The 22,880-nt window shown below is 34.5% G+C and overlaps 1 protein-coding gene across 1 annotated transcript in view; it reads right to left on the bottom strand.

Moving 5' to 3' along the window:
• ZNF292 (zinc finger protein 292) overlaps nucleotides 1-22,880 on the bottom strand; it is a gene marked incomplete at its 3' end in the record, with an annotated part of 77,990 nt that overhangs the window by 10,943 nt on the left and 44,167 nt on the right. The window contains exons 5-7 of the mRNA XM_080700189.1: nucleotides 12,960-13,162; nucleotides 4,547-4,683; nucleotides 2,522-2,663 (exon numbers count right to left, since the gene is read on the bottom strand). Coding sequence (XP_080556315.1) covers nucleotides 2,522-2,663; nucleotides 4,547-4,683; nucleotides 12,960-13,162 — 482 coding nt within the window. The remainder of the gene's footprint in view (nucleotides 1-2,521; nucleotides 2,664-4,546; nucleotides 4,684-12,959; nucleotides 13,163-22,880) is intronic.

Genomic DNA, 22,880 nt, shown 5'->3' with positions numbered 1-22,880 from the left:
AGTTATGTTAATACCTATTAACTAAAGCTTAACTTCAAGGTCTCAGTGGTTCTAAAACTGTAACAATCTGTGATTTCTGTTTTAAGATAAAACCTCTGCTTGTTCAGAACTCAGAAAGGAAAAAATTTCATGCAAATATTAACAAATTTTGAGGAGCAAAGAACAAATACCATGTTGCATACTATCCCTTTCAGGAAATGTCCTGCCCTGGCCAACTTTTCCAAGCTATTCATATTTTTAACTGCTTTTTAAAACCTACTCTATTACTCTCTGGAGGAGGGCAACCCCAAAATGCTATTCATGGTGATGAGAATATTCTATATCTATGCTATCTAACAAAAAACCCCACTCAACCACATGAAACTACTAAGCACTAAAATGTGGCTATCATAATGGACATTAAATCTCCTGTCCAAGTTTTCCCCCTCCCCCAACATAACACTGAAGACAGAAAGCCATTTTAGCTAGTTTCCATGATGCATCTGATTAAAAAATGAAACTCAAAGTAGTTAAAGATCATTGAGTGGTCAATAGTGAGTCAAGACATACCCAGTTTGGTTTCTTAGTTCCAAGTTCCTCCTGCTTTGCCATGTAGCTTGTTAAGATAAGATTTATAAGCAGTAAAAGCCTGCATTTTTAAACCTGCATTTAAAAAATTGCATAGCCCAAGAATCAATCTTATCTTAGTTTTTGTTTTTTTTTTAACTATAGCACCACAAAATACCAAAAAAAAAAAAAAAAGATGAGTTACAGGTGGCACATACCTGTAATTTCAGTACTTGGGAGGTTGAGACAGGAGGATTGCAAGTTTGAAGCCAGCCTCAGGAACTTAGTGAGAATCTGTTTCAAAATTAAAGGATATAACTCAAAGGTAAACCGTCCCTCGATTCAACCCAAAGTACACAAAAAAGTAGGGTGGGGGGAAATGAGTTAACATTGATACAGGAAAAACTGTAAAGAAGAATTTGTTTTTATTCTTTACTCCTGAAATAGAAGTTATTTCAAGAGAGAAAAATAAAGCTACAGCAAGACTTATTGACAAAAGGCAGGTTTTAAAAGGCACTTTTAAAGGAGATAGGAGTATCTTTTGGTCTCTCCTTAAAAAAAAAAAAAAAAAAAGAAATTATATACCTAAAATTAATGTGTGTGTGTGTGTGTGTGTGTGTGTATGAACTTAAAAATACTTGTCCTACTGAATCCTAACTTTTAGAATCTATACAATGATGGCACTTTAGGAAGATGTCTTCTATATACATATAAACTGAAACAATAGCATTTCTACAAGAGTTACTCCTGTCCCTACTTGAATATTACAACTTGAACTACCTAGTTACTTCAAGGTCCAACATGTTCTACTTTCTACCAGGTTACACAAGACCAGAATCAATCAGTTCAGGCTTTTTGTTCTATTTTTTAGGTTTCTCTTCATTTTGAATCCTAGGATTTCCTTAATACTCTTGAGGTCTCAGCTGCTTTAAAAAAAAAATGTATAGCTGGGTATGGTGCTGCACACCTGTAATCCCAGTACTTGGGAGGCCAGACAAGAAAATCGCAGGTTCAAGGACAGCCTCAGCAAATTTTGAGACTCCAATCAACCTAGTGAGACCCTAATTCCAAACAAAAAATAAAATTCTGGGGCATAGCCTAGAAGTAGAATGCCTCTGGGTTCTGTCCCCAACAACATACATAACACACACACAGACACACACACAGACACACACACACATTTATCAAGTATTTGTGGTTGATTTGTAGTAGGGTTATTTTTAGACAATATAATCTTCTCTACTGATAGCAATGGAATCCACTTCTATATTCCTTTCACACATTATAAATTTCTACAGAGGCATATTTTCTTTTTCTTTTTTTTGGTGGTACTGGGGTTCCTAGAAGCCCTTCTACCTCCAGGTTACACTTTTTAATTTTTGGAAACAGGGTCTCTTAAACCAGAGCGGCTGGCTTTGAACCTGCACAATCCTCCTGTCTCCACCTCCCAAGCATGGGGATTACAAGCGTGAGCCACCACGCCCAGCTACAGAGGCATATTTTCAAAGAAGTAAAATACCGAGAAGCAAAACCGAAGAAGAAAAAAATAGGTGCATATTATGTATATTACTGTCCTACAGGCTAAAGGCAAACTCTTTGCTCTCCACTGCATTTTTAAGTTTCTCTGGATCAAATAAATTTCTTAAAGGAGCCAGGCGTGGTGGCGCATGCTTGTAATCCCTGCACTTGGGAGGCTGAGACAGGAGGATCAAACAGGTTTGAAGCCAGCCTCAGCTACTTAGTGAGACCCTGTTTCCAAATAAAATATAAAATAGGTCTGGAAGTATAGCCCAAAGGTAGAAAACCCCTGGGTTTTACGCCCAGTACCACCAAAAAAAAAAAAAAAAAAAAAATCTTAACGGAGTAATAAAAAAGTCCAAACAATAAATGAAAGAAAAAAATGACTAAAGAAATTTTCAAAACAAGTCTTTTATTAGAGATGACTTACACATTAAAATATCTTAATAACTCTTACCTCTGAATTAATAACTTTAATCAAGAAGAAAATATGATACACAGTCTTCGTTAACAAAGAAAGCTGACGACACCTCTCTAAGTATACTTGTATAGATGGTTCTACCCTTTGCTGTAATTTACTCCAAAAGAGGGTGAGTTCCCTAAAAAAAAAAAAAAAAAAAAAAAAGATTAAAAAGATCATGGCCCATGTCAGTTTTTGAAACTAAAATTGGTTTTAGATTTCAATTCTGAATGTGGAATGAAGTATAAATACAGGATAATGATTTTCTAAAGACCAAACAAAATCAGGATAAAATTTATCATTTTACTGATCAGTATTCTTTAATCCCAGACAGTTTTACTACAAAAGTACTTAACCTTTAAACAAGTTATAAGCATAGTAATTGAGTGACATCTGGACTTTAAATTATGTAATATAGAAGTACAAAATATGAGTGTATGTAATATATCAAAGTACAATGGATTTTTAAAAAGCATTCATCCAGGATTAGGGGTGTCTATCGATGGTAGAGTACTTGCCTAACATTTGCGAGACCCTGAGTTCAATTTCACCATCACAAAAAAGAGGCATTTATTTCTTAACAATTTTAAGCCACCAATAAAGCCACTATAGTATTTAATATTAGGTGAACAAAAGAACCAATGACAACACAGAACAGAGAAGAAACTAATTTGTGCCAGTTGTTAAACAATGAAAGAAATCTGGAAAAATAAAATTAACCTTGAAATTTATTTCAAATGCAGTAACAATATACTTTTCAGAGAAAAATAATCCGACTAGAGTGGTACTCTTTTACTTATCCTATTCTCTTCGGTCCTCCATAGTTAATTTCAACAAGAATCTTCTTGGCTTTAACTTTTTTCACCAGGTATTCTCAACACAGGTCTTTTCTATTAATTTCCACTCCTAGGAACCATGTCCTTTTCACTGCCCACTTGAGGGCTTCAAAATCTGTTCCTCTAGTCTTGACCATGCTCACCTTTGTCTTTTTTTTTTTTCTTCAGTACTGGGGGTGAAACCCAGAGGCATTCTACCTCCATACAAGCCTTTTTAACTTTGTATCTTCTGCAATCTAAAACCTAGTACAGTCATGTATCCTGATGTTTCAGTAAGTAATAAGCCACATACAGAATGGTTGTCTTATAAGATTTTAAAGCCTGGTGATGTACAATTGTATCCATAATTTATATAGATATACTCTATGATATCCACACAAGCCAAAATAGCCTCTAACCATACATTTTCAAAATGTTTACCTTAGGTAAATCAACGTGTGACAACATATGAAAAAGGTGATTGTCCTTCTTCCCAGTTTATCATCTTCCAAATTTAATGCATCAGTATCACTGAACTTATTGGCCTCTTGCTTTCACCATTCTTGATACTGTTATCTTTGTCTTATTTTTCACCTCATGCCACACATGGAAGCCTATACCGCTTCTTAGATGAACTGTTTATTGGCCTTCCAGCTGATTTCTGCCTCAACTCTGAAGGGCTATTTTCTTCCCCATACTTGCCCTCACTGTTTTCTCTAATCAATTCTCAACTGTTTATCTTCAAGATAAAATCCTATGATGGCCTTTTACTCATGAGTTTATATAATAGACTACTTTTGCTTATCATGTAAAATTCAGACTTAAATGTTTTTATACCAGATTTCTTAGTTACCACTGATTCTTACACTGTAGTGTATCTATAAATCTACTTGTCCTGTATATCTTATTTATTATCCCTTCAGAATCTATCTCCTATTTGTATCAAGCCTATAATTTTTTATTCATAACAATGCTAAACTACTCAGGGGGTAGAAAGCCCCTGGGTTCCATTCCAGTACCACAAACAAAACAAAACAAAAAACAAACTCCCTGATTATCAATTACATAGAATGTAGTACCTTAAAATAAGCTTTTTGTCTTGAAAGGACTTAGAAAGATTTCTAAAATATTACTAAGCTATTTGAATTCTCAGTATCTTTTGTATTTTATTTAACCAACTTTCCTTTAAAAATAAAAATCATCTTACCAAGCACAGTACATATCCCCTTGTTGGAGCTGACGTGATAAAAATGCAGTGCATAAAACAAGAGCACTTTTTTCATCACCTTCAGATTCTAAGTTACAGATCATTTCTAGTGCATCTTTGCAATCAACTTCCGAAATCTACAGAAAAGGAAACAAATATGCAGTAAAATGGCTTTATATTAGGATTTATATATACATATATAAACACACATATATAGTAGTAATATGTTTTACATTTTTCATCAGATATCTACAAATCATTTTCACCAGTAAAATGTCATTAATATATAAATTATCAAGTCATAACTGGTCATCATGACACAAAGTCTGTAGTTTAAGTATTTTTAAGAATTACTATGTTTAGTAAAAAAGTAATATTGATTATAAACACCCTTTTACTCATTAAAAGTCAAATCGATGATATTGGGGAAAAAACAACTTCTTTTACTTTTCCCCCCTTTTATTCAATTTAAATGGGCACTAAAATCAGCAGAGACAATTATACTGAAAAAAAAACTAACAAATTTGTTTATTCACCTCAAAATACAATAGAACATTTTATATAACTATACCACTACTAAAATAAGTTCACCATGATTTTTTGCTTCTAACAAATTTACTCAATTTCAAAGCTTGCCAAAAGCCAGCCATGTATGCATATGCATAACCTAGAGAACATCAATTTGTTTCATTTACTGATACATCTAATACTTAACTCTTTTTGTTTTGTTTTGTTACTGGGGATTGAACCAAGCTGCTCCCCTAGCCCAACTTTATTTCTTATTTGGAAATAGGGTCTCATTAGGTTGCTGAAAGACTAGCTATATTGTGGAGGATGGCTTTGAATCTGTGATTCTCCTATTTCTGCCTAATGTACTGGGATTACAAGTGTGAGCCACAAAACCTGGCTTTACTTAACTCTTTTTTAAAAAATATCTTATTTCAATGATACATAAACAGAACTAACCTACGATGATCTCTACAGGTATTTGCTATAAGACAAGGGGTGAGATAAGCAGCATATAATTACAAGGACAGAAAGATTACTTCCAACTTGGTACAAGTGACAGATGACAAAATAAAGAGCTGAAGACCAAACATAGATCATTAGCACCCACGTACCACAGAACTATGACCCTCCTAGATTATATTCTCTTCCTCTTCCTTAAATACTGGGTAAGCAAAGTTTGTGTATGTGTAAAATGTAATGTAGACCAAGCAAATATTTAAATGGGTGATGAAGACAATCTTTAAGGCCAATATTTACCTATTTATTTATTTATATATACTGGGAATTAACATTCCATCTCTGAACTGCACTCTCAGCCCTATTTTTTTTTTTTTAACAATAGGGTGTCACTAAGTTGCTAAGGCTCGCCTCGAACCTGGGACCCAACTACCTCAGGCTCTCAAGTACTGGGATTACAAGCATGCACCACCACACCCACCACACCCAGCTGAAGATCAATCTTTGACAATGAGGAGGAAGACTGTGGCAATAGAGTCAGGGGTTCCATTTTATATGTGAAATCAGGCTAGAAAACAGGAAAACAAGAAAGATCAAGCTCTGTCTATGTGACTAACATCACTGATTTCTTGAAGTGCGGAGTGGCAGAATTAAGGCCGAAACCTAAATCTTAGTGTAACCTGGTGCATGCTCTTTCTACTAATCCTGTCTGCCACTCTCTAACAAATCTTTATCTAGAAGCAACCCCATTTATAAATAAAAGAAGGGCTGAAGAATATACATTCATACAATAAATATTTTAAATATTTATAGAGTTAAGCATATTGTCAGTTTATGTTTATTATTATTTATATCATAACTTTTCTACAAGATAGGTACTATCATTAACATTTTATATATAATGAATGTGGGGTTCATTCAAAAAAGTTCTGTGATTTGCCCAACTCAAAACAATTAGTAGAGTTAAAAAAAAAATCAAAGCATATCAAACTGACATCAAAGATACACGCTCTTGCCATCTCATCATACTCACTGACTAAAATTGGTGCTAACTTTAAAAAAACAAATACCCTGACACACCCATGCAGACAAACATTAGTAAGTCAACCCCTCAGGTTTGTTTACCTTAGAAAGAGCAATACAAAGCTGGGCATAGTGGTGCACACTTGTAATCCCACTGCTTGGGAAGCTGAGACAGGAGGATTCGGGTTCATGGCTAGCTTCAGCAACTTAGTGAGACCCTGTTTCAAAATAAAGAATAAAAAATCAGACTGGGGATGTAGCTTGAAAGTAGAATGCCTCTGGGCTCAGTCCCAGCACAAGAAAGGAAGGAAGGAAGGAAGGAAGGAAGGAAGGAAGGAAGGAAGGAAGGAAGGAAGGAAGGGAGAGAGAGAGAGAAAGAAAGAAAGAGAGAAAAGAAAGAAGAAATAGCAATGCTAATTCACACAAGAGCCTGCAGAGTAGGTACTGCCACAGGTTGAATGTCCTTATCCCAAAGACTTAATGACTACAAGTGTTTCAAAATTTTGGATTAAAAAAAAATGTAAATATCTGCATGTACATAATGTGATACCTTGGAGTTGAGACCCAAATCTGAATACAGAATTTCTTTATGTCCCATTTAAATTTTACTAATCATATATCCAATTTTATACAATATTTTGGTAGTTGTGTACCTTGTCCTTGACTTGTCACAGGATAGGAGGTGTGAAATTTTCCACTTATGGTGTTATGTCAGTGTTCAAAAAGCTACAGATTTTTGGAGCATTTCAGGTTTCATACAAGGAATGCTCAAACTATGCTTCTTTTTCGAAGCAGGCCAAGAAATTAAGCTCCTTGCCCAAAGTCACACACTTAGTGCCTGTGTCAAGACTTCAACTCAGATTTACTTTCACAGTCTGTATTCTTTTAAGAATTTCATATGGGCATTGTGTTGCACACTTACAGCCCTTGTACTTGGGAGGTTGAGACAGGAGGATCGCGAGCTACTTAGCGAGGCTCTTTGCAACTCAGTGAAACCCTGTTTCAAAAATAAAGGGGAAGGCAGGGCGTGGTGGCGCATGCTTGTAATCTCCACGCTTGGGCGCTGGCTTAAGAGACCCTGTTTCCAAATAAAAATGTAAAAATAGGTCTGAGAGTGTAGCCTGGAGGTAGAAGGGCTTCCAGGAACCCCAGTACCACAAAAAAGGTGGGGGGAGAATTCCATATGCACAAGTACACTGGGCTCTTATATTGCTAAATATGTATTTTTTAACTTGTTTGGGTTATAAAAATCCTTATTTCTTGAAAGTGTGACTTATCTTGTATCTGAACATTTTATTGTTCTAAAAATAAGCCATTCCAATTGAATGCACACATGGCACCAAATATGTACATTATTTCTAAGAAATTTTATTTCACTGATAAGATTACCCTCATTAGTTTATTCTTAGTATTTAAAAATAATACTTGTATGATCACCTATGAGTATTCATATACATAAATACACCAACAGAGCCGGGTATGGTGGTGCACGCTTATAATCCCAGAATTTGGGAAGCTAAGACAGAAGAATCTCACAGGTTTGAAACCAGCTTCAGCTACTTAGTGAGGCCCTCAGCAACTTAGTGAGACCCTGTTTCTAAATAAAATATAAAATAGAGCTGGGGATATAGCCTGGGTTCCATTTCCAGTACCACAAAAATAAATATGTAAATAAACAAACCAACAGAAAATTTTGCTATACTCAAATATATTTCAAATATTTGAAAACGTATACAGAAAGCTTTGTATTTTTTGTTGGCATATTAATAAAATAATTTTGCAGTGCATTTAAGAGCCTTCATTTTTTTTACTTGGAGTGTGATGGCCCTCTTTAAAAAAATATGATAAAGACAAAATGTCAAGAATAATATAACCATTTATAAACTGATAAATGGCTGGGTTAAAATTATAAAAAGTAAAATACAGTGACCAACAAGTAATTATTTTAAAAATCCAAGGCAGCACAATTCAGAAATTACCAATATATTAACTGCCTGTGTAGGAACGAAGCATTCTCTATTTTTTTTTTTTAAAGTAGGCAAACTTTTTAAAACCAGAAAACTTAAAACTTTAAAACCATTTAAAATGATGTATTTCTACAAAATCTTTTAAAGCAGAAAAATCATTTCAGAGATTTTTTATGTTAAGGTATTCTTTACTTTTTTTTTTTTTGTGGTACTAGGGTTCCTGGAAGCCCTTCTACCTCCGGGCTACACTCCTAGACCTATATTTTTTACATTTTTATTTGGAAACAGGGTCTCCTAAGCCAGCACACGAGGCTGGCTTCAAACCTGCGCGATCCTCCTGTCTCTACCTCCCAAGCGCGGGGATTACAAGCGTGCGCCACCACGCCCGGCTCGTTACTTATTCTTGTACTTTTCTTGGTACATTATAGTCTCACATCATAATGTAAGTCATGTTGACTCATTTCAGGGATTTGTTTTGTTTTTGCAGGTCTGGGGATGGAACCCAGGGGCATTCGACCTCTGAGCTACACCCCCTGCCCTATTTTTTTATTCTTTATTTTGAAATTGGGTATCATTGAGTTGCAGAGAGCCCCATTAAGTAGCTGAGGCTGTCCGCGAACTGTGATCCTCCAGTCTCAGCCTCCCGAATGCTGGGATGACAAGCGTGTGCCACCGCGCCCGGCTCTCATTTCAGGGATTTAAATAGTAATTTATAAGTTTTAGCATGCCTCTTTATGCCAGGTATTAAAAAATATAATACACTGTCATTATTTTATATATTTACAAAATTTATTTTTCAAAATTGGTTTTAATCATACTTCACATTTCACACTGATTTGCTTATCAGAATCACTTTCCACACAACTAAGAATTTAAGATGATACACCTATCACAACTAAGAAAATGTGAAAATCAAACATGAGATATTATATCTTAACTCTTGGACTAACTAATATTTAAGAGACTAATAATCTCTAGTATTACAAACAAAAAGTTCATATACTACTTTTACAGAGCATAAATTTGCATTATCTTTTTTCAGTGACAGTTTAGCTCTCTCCATTTAAAATATGTAGATACTTTGATTCAGAAATTTTTCTTCTAGAAACTTACCCTACCAATATACTCCCCAAGGAATGCTAGAATGCATGGACAATTCAACAATGTAAATATCCACCTATCTTATTAAAGAAACCACAAATACAGCCAGGCATAGTGGTGCATGCCTACAATTGCAGTACCTGGGAGACTAAGACAGAATGACTAAAGGTTTAAGGACAGCTTCAGCAATGTAGCAAGACTCTTAATCCAGCAAGACGCTGTTTCAAAAACAAACAAGCAAAAAATAATAAAAAGGACCATAGCTCAGAGATAGAGTGTCCCTGGGTTCAATCCCTAATATTTATTTAAAAAAAGAGAAAAGAACAAAATCTCCCAAACTACAAATCCATACCATGGGATTATGCAGTCATGAAAACGAATGAGGTTGACCTACATGGAACAAAATGAAAAGATATCACGAGAGGGAATAAAGTGGCGGCCAGGGTATGTACATGTGGTTTGAGGCATATAAATTATATATATATATGAATTATGTGCATAGAAAAATGTAAGAAAGTTTATATGTCAAAATTCAAACTTAAAGATTACCTAGGGGTATGTTAAATAAGAAAATGATGATTAGACAAAGACTAGAGAGGATTTTCCTTTTTAAACTTCTGTTACTTTTATTTTAAAAATTGCATTTTAAAACTGCCAACTTTATTTTTACTACCTATACCAAGAACCCAAGCCAAGCTCAATCCTTCCAGAGAAGATAGATGAACACTTACCTCTTCCAGTTCGATTCCTCTGACATATACCAAGTCATATCTGCTATTTCTATAACACTGAAAGGATCCTGAAAAATCAACCGTGGCCTACTAAGGTTCCTTTAGACAAGTTTTTTCTCAGAAGGACCATCAATCCAAGCCATGACTAACTCCTAACAAAGTCTACTCCCATCATCCTCTAAGGAACAGGTTAAAAAACCTCACAACCAATTCTAACTCACTTACCTCATAAAGTACAAGCAAGAATAATTTTCTAAAGTGTGTGTAATATAAACATAATAAAAGAGAAATCAAACAACCTCTATGAAAAAAGGCCTTCTAATAAGGAATATGTAATGTAGACTTAACACATATCCTGATCTTTTCCCCCTGAGATAGAATACAAAGACCTTAGTGAACTCTGCTTAAGAACATAAAAAAAAAAAAAATCGTAATTATACCTACTTAACAAGAGAAAGGATTGAAAAAAATCATTTCATATGACATTTGAGGTTCCCAGGATTCTCACAGAGAATTTCCCTAAGCATCTCCCAGAGCAGATTGTGCTACAACCACTATACTCTGAATAATTATATCAAGAGGAAAATTAGGCTCAGTATTTCAAGATCTGATTATTTAGAGAACTAGAAATAAACATTTTTACTTGAAAACTACAAATTGATCTAACCTTCAAAGCAAATCCAACAATCATATGTTTAGATAATTAGTTACATGCTAGTTAAGCTTCTTAAGGGCAGGGCTTATGCCTTATTTACTTTTAACTTCCCCAGTACCTACAAAGCACACACTATGCACTTAATTAAAATGTTACACAAATTTCAAAGGCTTTTTCATGAAATTCTGTGCTTCTGTCAATTAACTTGTCCAATTCAGTTTTTGCTCTGATATATAACAATTTTTTTTCCATGGTGTGGGGGATCAAACTCAGGGCCTCACATGTGTTAGGCAAGTATTCTACCACTGAGATATTGGCCCTGATATGCAGCAACTTAAAAAGCAAATTACTAGCTGGGCAAGGTAGCATATACTGTAATCCAAGTACTTGGGAGGCTGGGACAGAACGATTGTAGGTTTGAGGCCAGCTCAGCAATTTAGTGAGAACCCATTTCAAAATAAAAAAATAAAAAGAGCTGGCTCTTGGGTTCAATCCTCAGTGGGGGAAAAAAAGAGAGAGAGCGAGAGAGAGGAAAAGATAGAAAATAAGAAGAAAAAAGTAAATTACCTATAATAATACAAAAATTATTCCTTAACTTTTATAAGGAAAAAAAATCTAAAGATTAGCCAATGTCCAAACTAAAGAAAAAATATCCTAGGCTAGAGACTTTGGTTCTACTCCATCTAGCCTAGACATTGCACAAAATCACTCTTCACAGTATTGTCAATATCCTTACTCTTACCCCAAATCCTTATTTCATATTTCAGTCCAAGATTATGACCTGCCTCTTTCTATTCAAGAGAAAAATCATAAAATCACCACACAGTTACAATCTCTAACCTAGTATGGCAATCAGCTTTCTGTATGATGCTTTTGGATTCTTGATTAAAAGCCATGTCTGCACATGAGATCATACATACTCATACTGCTTTCTCTGTCTTACATCTTGTCCTTTCCCTTACTATATCCTCAAGTTTATCACACAGTCCCTTTGTTCTCCTCCCTCTACTGCTCTGCAGTCAACAAATATGTACACTCAAGATAAAGATACTTGTATACAGTGTTCACAGAACACTGTTTATCTGAAGGCTTTACAAGTTGTTACACATCAACTCTTAATTCTCCTACACTGTCTCCAACTTCAGTTTCAAGTTGAGTCCTTCAAAATGCATAAATCACAGTTTTTATTCTATTCTCAGAATTCTGTCATCAAATACGTATGAATACTATTGCTTTCTGCCATAGTGTAAATAAAAACAGAGCCAAGTGTGGTGGTGCATGGTTGTAATCCCAGTACTTGGGAGGCTGAGAGAGGAGGATCCAGGCTCATGGCCAGCCTCAGTTACTTAATGAGGCCCTTCACAACTTAGTGAGACCCTGTTTCTAAATAAAAAATTAAAAAAAGGCCTGGAGGTGTAGCTCGGAGGTAGAATGCCCCCTGGGTCAATCCCCAGCACCACATACACAAAAAAAGTAAAAACAGGATCATTTCTCGGAAAATAAAGTTTTACATTAAATATGCAAATAAAAATATTACATAAAATTAGATATATACTATATATTCTCTCTATAGAGAGAGAATTTATATGACTTCTTTCTAAAAATACTTTGTTACTTAAATTAGCCAGGCAAAAAGATCTGCAAATATCCTAAAGTCAGATAAAACTCAATTACTGCCCAAATACTGCCAAATATAAATAGCCTACTAAACTGATATGCCACCACTATCTTTCTCTTAATTTAGCCAAAGCATTTAAAAGATCCACATCATTTAAAATAGAAGCTAGGTGCAATCAGTTTCCATATAATTCTGAAGGCTGCTTCAAGTCAAGTTGCCACTGCCCAGGAGCATATCAAAACTATAAAATTGACAATGGTCCCTTAACTATTTAAGGAGAAAGGAAGTCAAAGACATTCTAATCTAATTAAAAATTTCTTCACTTTATAAACTAACAAAAAAATATACTCACCTCTTCGATTAACTTTTCATTTGGTGATGATGTGCAAAGACAGACAAGGTAAGTTTGCTTAAAACTACCTTTTGTACCAATCTCTGGATGGTCAGAACACAGCTTTGCTAGAGCAGTTGCTTGACTTAACTGATTTGTTTTGATTAGATGTTTAATTCTCATGTCCAACAAGATGGGACCCTCAAAAGCTAAAAATTCATTCACTTTAAAAAACAAGACATAATAGATTATTAACATTTGGTGATAATTCATTTGCAATACAAATACTTATAAAAATTTTTAAATTTGAAAGTAAAATTTTTTTAATTTGGCAATTTTTCATTACTGCAAATAATGCTATCATAAATATTTAACCTTTTAAGAAGAGGTTATACTCCTAATTTTTAAAAATTTGCATTAAATATTTTTGCCCCTTAGAGTACCACTTGAAAAGAACTGAATAAACTGCTTGATAATAATTCTGCATTTAACTGTAACAGTCAGTAGCATTAAAATTATTACACTAAATTCTTTGTCCCAAAGCAGTTGTTCTTGAATGATAAGAGTTAGTATACCTCAAATTTGTAATGCATTACACAATTTGAGTGATCACAAAGGATATTGGATATTCTAAAAGAAATTCAATACATAATTATTGAGTACATAATTTAATATTGATATATTTTTCATTTTACAAGATAAAGTCTGTATTTTTTAGATATTTAGAATGAATTACATATATATATGGAAGGGGGAAAGTTTGCTAAAGGACAAATCCCTTTAGTAAATCCTTTATAGATTATTATTATTTTTTTAAAAATATCAAAAGATAAACCTCAATATATGCCTGAGATACACTTATGCATAAATAGTTTCTATTCTTTTCAAACATGTGAACCTCTCAGTGTTTTTGTGGTTATCTACAACTAAGAATTTTTAATTTTGTACTTATGAAAGAGAATTCAAGTTTTAATGAGTACAAATTTATATTTTTTTCCTAAGTTTTCTTTACCAGGATGAAAATCATGTTTAAACATTTGGTAATAACTAGCCTAATACCTTTGGAAAATCCTGTGTAATAAAACTTAAAATGCCCTATAAATAAAACACATTATTTTCTCTACTTGTAACAGACTAAAAGATACATCTAGTAAATAGTTTATGGGTTAGAAGATGGAAAATGAGATGTTGTCCTTTCCTTCTTAAAATACCCTATGCTCTTTTGAAGTACCTTTATTTTTATATCTAACTGTACTCCACTCTACTGTGAAAACATTCTTCTATAAAGTACTATGATCATGGCTCCTCAATAACAAAGCCATGAACCTAGAAGCAATATAACATAGGATTCCAAATATCATTGTTTCTTTTCTAGACCTCTCTCCATTCCTTATATTGGACTACATTAAAAAATTACAAAGATTGAACTAAACTATATGCATAAGTATATGGTAACTATCTGAGATAATTGGCATTACTTTTTTAAATATCATATAACTGTATCAGTATACTTATGTTACAAATATTTTCTCACAGTTCAGTTCACTATCAAAATGAAATCTAAAAAGATTTTAAATGAAAGATTTAAGAAAAAACAAAACTAAAAACAGCTATTTCTGGATGTGAGTAATTGACATTTTAAAATAATGGCTTTAATTTCTTCATACAAAATTCCCTCAAAAAGAAAATCTAGAGATACAAAGTCTGTGATTTATTTCAAATACACTCACAAAAACTCTTTACAGAAATATCATGGCAAAGAAATTTAAAAGGTGGCAAGTATCTAACAAAACTGATGGCACTCCTAAAAGACATCTTGAATAGTCTCTAAAAAAATCTCTAACATCAGCATAAAAGTTAGAATGACCAAATTGTACAAAATAACTTCTGTGCTAAACCAATGTTTTAAGAGGATATAGAAATATCAAATGTTTTGAAACCATAGGTGATTGTTTTTTAATGATGGGGAAACATTACCACACTTAGAACAAAGCAGATTTCAAAGAAATACCTAATATTAGAGCAGAAGGGACCTTAGAGATCATTTTGTCCAGCTCCATCATTTGGCAGATGAGTAAACTGAGGCTCACAGAAGGCAAGTAACTTCCTACAGTCATAAAGCTATCTACTGAAAGAACCAAGACTACAATAATGGGTCCTTTGACTTTTAGCTTTATATAGTGTGAGACCAAAAAAAAAAAAAAAAAAAAACCACATTTAATTACTATATCTACTTCTAATTAGAACAGTACTTTTTTTTTTATATAAAAGGGTTGTAAAATAGCATTAGCCTGTACAGGAAAACAACCACATAGCCAAAAGTTCATGATTCAAATGAATCAAAAGAAGATCTTACACTATACTCAAATCAGACCCACTGAAAGCTCACTTCACTCCCTCTTCTCTCTCCAAAATTTCCTTTACTGACTTTCTTTTACCCATTCCTCTGTGGCTTTTAATACTCTCTCTAATCTAGCACATTTTTCTTTATAGAAACAAAGACTACCTGTTTAGTGTGTGACAGATCTTTGAGTAGATGTATCAAAATTTCTCTCCCTATCCCGCACTTCCCACTCTCACCCCACAAAAATATAATTTTATTTATATGTAGCATTTCTATTCATATTCTTTGCATTTATATTCAAGAGAAAATCAGGTTTTACTAAAGTCAAACCTATCAAGCCTAAAAACATAAAATGGCATGTAAATATATATTCAGCCAGTTTATTGTAAACAAAAGCAAAATTACCCTTTCCCTTAAAAATTCTACTTTTATTATATTAAAAATATTACTAGTTCCTACATTAAAGATAATCACCTTAAATACATCACAATTATTTATTGTAATGAATTTTGGTGATACACTGCTCAAATACTGAGTGGGTAAGACAGCACAACTTAGCTATCTTAATTCCCCAAAGTAGGGCCAACTTATTTGCTGAGTGTATAGTTTCATGCCTAGACTGCACATAACTGCCTCAGTGTCATCTCTGACTAGCTGGTTCATGAGCATCTCAAACAGCATACAAATGTCCTTACATCATAATCCGTACTATCTCCATCCACTCAGCTGTGCTCATGCCACAAACTTAACTAAAATTTTGCCTTTCTTATAGCTATCACATTAGCTAGTTCTGCCACTCTATATACTTGATTCTATTGTTTCTCCATTTCTACCTCCCAACCTCCTGCCCAGCCCAAATTCCAGAGCAGACCACCTTAGCAGCAGTCTGCTAATGTTCTGCATGGAATCTTGCCCCTTCTTCATCATTTCTCCATTAGGATTTGGGTTGCTTAGTTTTGTTTTTAAAGCACATATGTAATGGACATCTTTTAAAAAACCTTCCAGTGAGCGAAGCATGGTAGTGAAGGCTTGTAATCCCAGTACTTGGGAGGCTGAGACAGGAGGATTGTAGGTTTGCTGCTAGCCTCAGCTACTTAATGAGGCTCTCAGCAATTTAGTGAGATCCTGTTTCAAAAAAAAGAATAAAAAATAGAGCTAGGGTTGTAGCTCAAAGGTAGAATTGCCCCTGGGTTCAATCCCCAGTGCTGCAATAAGTAAATAAATAAATAAAGCCAATTCAGTGGCTTTCCCTTCAAAGGATAAATTACAAAATTCTCACCGTGGCCTACATGAATATGCATAATTTGTTTCCTTTAAAAGCATACAATTAGGCTGGGCATGGTGGCGCAAGCTTGTAATCCCTGTGCTTGGGAGGCGGAAACAGGAGGACCACGCAGGTTCGAAGCCAGCCACGCTGGTTTAAGAGACCCTGTTTCCAAATAAAAATATAAAATAGGTCTGGGAGTATAGCCCGGAGATAGAAGGGTTTCCAGGAACCCCAGTACCACCAAAATAAATAAATAAATAAATAAATAAATAAATAAATAAATAAATTTTAAAAAGCATACAATTAGTATTTTCTCTTAGAAACAGCTCAGCAATTAGACAAGGAAAAGAAAGACATTCAAACCGGAGAGGAAGAAATACAATTGTTTTAGCAGATGAAATGATCTTACTTGAAGAAACTCCTAAAAAATTCCTCTTTAAAACTGTTAAAATTTACAAAGTTGCAAAACATAGAAATCAACACACAAAAATCAGTTGAATTCCTATATACTAACAATGAAAAATCTGAAAAGGAAATTAACAGAAGAATTCTATATACAGCAGCATCCAAACTAGGAATAAAGCTAACATGAAAGACTTATACAGTGAAGATTACAAACACTGCCGAAAGAAATTAAAGATGACACTGAAAACTGGGAAGGTGGTTTGTGGATTAGAAGAGCTAATAAAGATAAGATATCCATAATATCTAAACAAGTCTACATATTCAACATAATCCCTACTCAAAATCAATAGCAGTTTATGCAGATATAGAAAAATTCATCCTAAAATTCATATGGACTCACAAAGCATGCCAAAAAGTCAAAATAATTTGACAAACTAAGCATGGGGTGCACATCTGTAATCCCAGGACTTGGGAGGCTGAGACAGGAGAATTTCAGGTTTCAGTCTCAGCAACATGGAGAAGCCCTTGGGAACTTGCTGTGTACTTGTTTCAAAATGTAAAATCAAATTGGCTGGGAGTATAGTTCAGAGTAGAGTGACCCTGGATTTAATCCCCAGTGCAAAAAAAAAAAAAAAAAAAAAAATTAACAAAGAACAACAAGGTTGAAGGTATCACACTGCAATCTTATAAATTATCATGTATATCATCTTAAAAGAATGAAGTCAGACCTTATTGTGTACTGTATACAATTAAATTGAATTAAAGACTTAAACCAAAGACCCTAAACTATAAAACTTCTAAAAAAAATCAGAGGAAAAACTTTATGACACTGGACTTGGCAATAATTTCTTGGCTATAATTCTAAAAGTATAAGCAACAAAAGCAAAGTCAGACAGATGGGACTAAGTAACTGAAACTTTTGTGTACCAAAAGCAACCTGGTACACCAATAATCCCAGTACTTGGGAGGTTGAGATGGGAGGATAGTGGACTCAAGGCTAGCCTCAGCAACTTAGCAAGACCCTGGACAGCTTAGTAAGATCCTGTTTCAAAATAAAAAAATAAAAGGGACATAGCTCAGAGGTAAAATCCTTCTTGATTCAATCCCCAGCATAAAAACAAACAAAACAACACAACAAATTATGTTACATTTCTCACAAAAATCTAAAAGTAGATCATAGACCCAAAATGTAAAATCTGAAACTATGAAACATCAAGGAAAAGACCAGGAAAGAAAAATCTATACAATGTTCCTTTTGGTGATGAATTTTCAGATAAAACCATGATTCGTAAAAGTGAAAACTGGCAAGTTGGACTTTATTAATAAAGTGTGGAACTTCTCCTCTAAGTCACTGTTAGGAGAAAAGACAAGCCAGAGTAAAAAACAGATTTGCAAAACATAGCTGATATAAAGACTTGTATCCAAAATATACAAGCAAATGTTGAAACTCAATAAGAAAACAACCCATTATCACTCTCAAGTACAGTTTGACGTGAGACTACAACATACCAATGAAAGTATTTAAATAAAAGAAAGAAAGAAAACTCAACCAGGCATGATGGTACACATCTGTTATCCCAGTACTGGGCAGGCCAAGACAAGAAGACCACAGGTTTGAACATAGCTTCAGCAACATGGTAAGATTCTCAGTAACCTACCTAGTGAGACCTTGTTTTGAAACAAAATATTAAAAAAGGGGGCTCATCTTGCATATTGCATTCTACTCCAAGGTAGATGCCTCTGGGTTCAATGCCAGTACTAAAAAAACAAAACAAAACAAAACACCCACAATCCAATTAAAAAATGGGCAGAAGATTTGAACAGATGCTTCACCAAAGATATAGAGATGGCAGATATACATGAAAGAGTGTTCAGTATCACATTATTACAGAAATGCAAATCAAAACAACCTGACATCACTATACACCCATCAGAATGGCAAAAAGAAAACACAGATAATACTCAATGCTAGTGAAGATGTGGAACAACAGAAATTACCATTCATCACTGACAAGAATATAAAACAGTACAAAGCTAAACAGAGTAAATCTTACTCCTAAGTACTTATGGAATTGATGTGATTCTTACACCCATACAAAAGCCTGCGTTCAAATGTTTATAGCTGCTTTATCCAAATCACCAAGAATGACAGCAAACAGGATGTTCTTTAATAGGTGGATGAATATACATGGTACATACATATAAGGAATTACTATCTATTGATAAAAAGAGATGAGCTATTAAGCTACCTAATAGCATGGATAAATGTTAAGTGTATATTACTAAGTAAAAGAAGCCAGAATAAAAGGGCTATAGTTATATGACATTCAGAAAAGGCAAAATTACAGAGATGGCAAATAAATTACTAATTGCCAGGCATTTGTAAGAAGATCAAATAGGTGATACACCGGTGACATATTTCCTTTTGGGGGGATGGGGCACTGGGAGATTGAACCCAAGTAAATTCTACCTCTGAGGTACACCCCTGGCCCTAATTTTTTTTTTTTTTTAAAAAAAACAGGGTCTTATTGAGTTGCTGAGGTTGGCTTCAAACCTGCAATCCTCCTGTCCCAGCCTCCCAGGTACTGGGATTACAAGTGTGTACCACCACAACCAGCTAAAACTATTCTTTATGATATTTAACAGTGAGTAGATACCATATATTATGCATTTGTCAAAACCACAAACTTTATGGTACAAAGAGGGAAGCTTAACGTACACAAACTTTAAAAAATCAGAAGCCCAGGATGGAATAAAGAATGTGACAAATGTGTCTAACTGTATTACAAATGTGTAAAAAAAAAACCTTACTGAAAGTGATAGAGAAATAGAGTGTTAATCTTTATAAATGAGTTGTTTGTGTAAGAATAAAGGCAAAGAACTTTACATAAGGACTATACTCTAATTCACAGTTGTTTCCCACAGAGGTACAAGTTAACAATTCTGAAATCACTACAAATGTATACCAGAATCAAATGGATGGCTAACAGTAGGAAAAGCTAATCTGAAAACGGCATACATATACTCCATATATATGACTTTCTGTTGAAGTTGGAGATTACAGATAAGCAAGGGAAGGAAGATAGAATGGTCCTTATATAATGGATTAGTGTTGGGCATCAATATGAACTCATAATCTGGTCCAAGATAAATGTGTAGCTGGTTATTACATAAAATATTTATAGATATGCACATACAAACAGGGTTGTATACACACATCTAATTCTTTGCTCAGCCCACTGAGCAGATCTAGAGGTAAAGATACTGCAGGAGCAACAAGTCACTGAGTTCATGTCTTGGTTTATAAGACCATTCTCCAGTAAAAGGAAACATAGCTCCTTGGAAAAAAACATTAGTTTTTTTCCAGGCCCAAGAAATACACAAGATGAGTCTGAAGCATCTTATAATGCAGAAAGCTAGGAAGCAGTGCAAATAAATCAAAACAGATGATTACACAATTGTCAATAGGATGCAGGAATCAACTAAAGAAGCTCCCAGAGCCGGGCGTGGTGGCGCACGCTTGTAATCCCAGCATTCGGGAGGCTGAGACCTGGAGGATCGCTGTTCGCGGACAGCCTCAGCTACTTAGTGAGGCCCTCTGCAACTCAGTGAGACCCGGTTTCAAAATAAAGAATAAAAAATAGGGCAGGGGGTATAGCCCGGAGGTCAAATGCCCCTGGGTTCCATCCCCAGACCCGCAAAAAAAAAAAAAAAAAAAAAAAAAAAGAAGCTCCCACTGTCCAAAGATGAAATGATTTGAGGAACAAAATAAGGTAGTACTGGATTAGAACCAAACTACAAAAATAACTATACATGAACACATACTCATTTAAATACATTACTGAATAAGTATACCTCCGCAGAATTCTAAATTAGTGATGTACATCCTGCTCCCTCAAGGAGGTGGAACATAACTTCCCACCTCTTAAGTGTGGGCTGTACCTAGTAACCTTTGAAGAGCAGAATGGAAGGTAGTGAGATAAAGTAACTTTACAGTGCAGAACCTGACAGACCACCGCAACAGGTAGTCAAGGTTCACAATGTGGGTGGGTAAGTCATGTTGATAATATGCACCCTTGATATGATGTGATGGCAATGGCACTTTACTTGTGCTCTATCCTCCCCAAAACCCATAAACCCAATCTAATCATGAGAACATCAGACAAATCCCAATTGAGGGACTCTACGTAATACCTGACCAGTACTCCTCAAAACTGTCAAGGTCATTAAAAACAAAGAAAGTCTGAAAAACTGTCACAGCCAAGAGAAGCCAAAGGAGACATGATGACTAAATGTAATGTGGTATCCCAGATGGAATTCTGGAACAGAAAAGGGACATTAGGTAAAAACTAAGAAGTCTGAATAAAGTATGGATTTAATAACAAGTATCAATATTGTTTATTAATTGTGACAAATGTACCATAGTAATGTAAAATGTTAATAATAGTGGAACCTGGCCATGGGGTTACATAGGAATACAATAATTATTTACAATAATCATGTAAATCTATAACTACTCTAAAACAGAAGGGTTAATTTAAAAATAATAAATTAAGGGCAAACTGCCATACTGAACAGTCTTATTTGAGACATAACCAAATATTGGTTATGGTCTATCAATGAGTCCTTACAGGAAATAAACTGGAGTATTATGGGCCACATATAAGGAAATATAGGTATATTTGATAAAACAGCAGCAATCAAGGGTAAAAGAACTGGAGGCAAGTGAAAGATTTCTCTCAGTATCCAACGGTCTCTGTTTCTGGACCCAATCTCTCTATGGTTATAATCAAAGACCTGGATGCCAATAGAATGTATGCTAATAAGGTCTGCTAATGAGAAGAAATTGGGAAGAACAAAAACCTTGAATAACAATCATAGGAACCACATGTGATAGTTCATGCCTGTAATCCCAGTACTGGGAGGCTGAGACAGAAGGATCACAGATTCACGGCCAGCCTCAACAATTTGTGAGGCCCTCTACAACTTAGTGAGACCCTGTTTTAAATTAAAAAATAAAACAGGCTGAGGATATTAACTTGGAGGTAGAATGCCCTTGGGTTCTATCCATCCTCAGTATCACACACATACACAGAGATCCAAAAGCATCTTAAAAATTTTGGGACATAGAATGAATGAAATACAGTAAAATTAAACAGAAACAAAAAACTCTGTAAGCCAGGTGTGGTGGCGTGTGCTTGTAATCCCAGTGCTTGGGAGGCTGAGACAGGAGGAGCACACAGGTTCGAAGCCAGCCTCAGCTATTTAGTGAGGCTCTCAGCAACTTAGTGAGACCCTGTTTCCAAATAAAATATAAAATAGGTCTAGGAGTATAGCCCGGAGGTAGAAAGCCTCTGGGTTCCACCCCCAGTACCACACACACACACACAAAAAAAAAAAAAACACAAAAAAAAAACCCACACAAAAAAAAACCACTTGTGTACAAATGAAGAAAAGGTATAACAAGAATACAATTTGATAGTAGTATTTGTTTAAAAATTTTTTGTTTACTATCAGTAACGAGTTGTAAGAATTATGTACTACTAAAAAAAATGATACTATCTTAGGTCATACTAATTCAAATTTAAACTGTTAGGATAAAGGGAGTCAGGGTGTCACTAATCTAAAGCTCACTAACTCATATTTAGGATATAAATTAAATGCTAAAATGACTTATTAAAAAGAATAACGGACATAAAATGCACTTGAAGATAAAGAATCATGTAGGTTTACAATTATGCTGTATCAAAAAGGTCTTCAGTCTACATTAAAAAAATAGTTAACAACTGGGCATAGAAATGATGATAATTACATGCCTATAATCCTACTACTTGGGAGGCTAAGACCGCAGGATTGAAGGTTTTGAGGACAGCCTCAGCAAGCAGTCAGACTCTCATTAACCTAGCAAAACCCTGTTTGAAAATAA

Source organism: Muscardinus avellanarius (genome assembly GCF_963383645.1).
Source record: "Muscardinus avellanarius genome assembly, chromosome: 8".
Classification (NCBI taxonomy): Eukaryota; Metazoa; Chordata; class Mammalia; order Rodentia; family Gliridae; genus Muscardinus; species Muscardinus avellanarius.
Note: the sequence above shows the minus strand (reverse complement) of the source record. Positions and strands in the feature narration are given on the sequence as shown.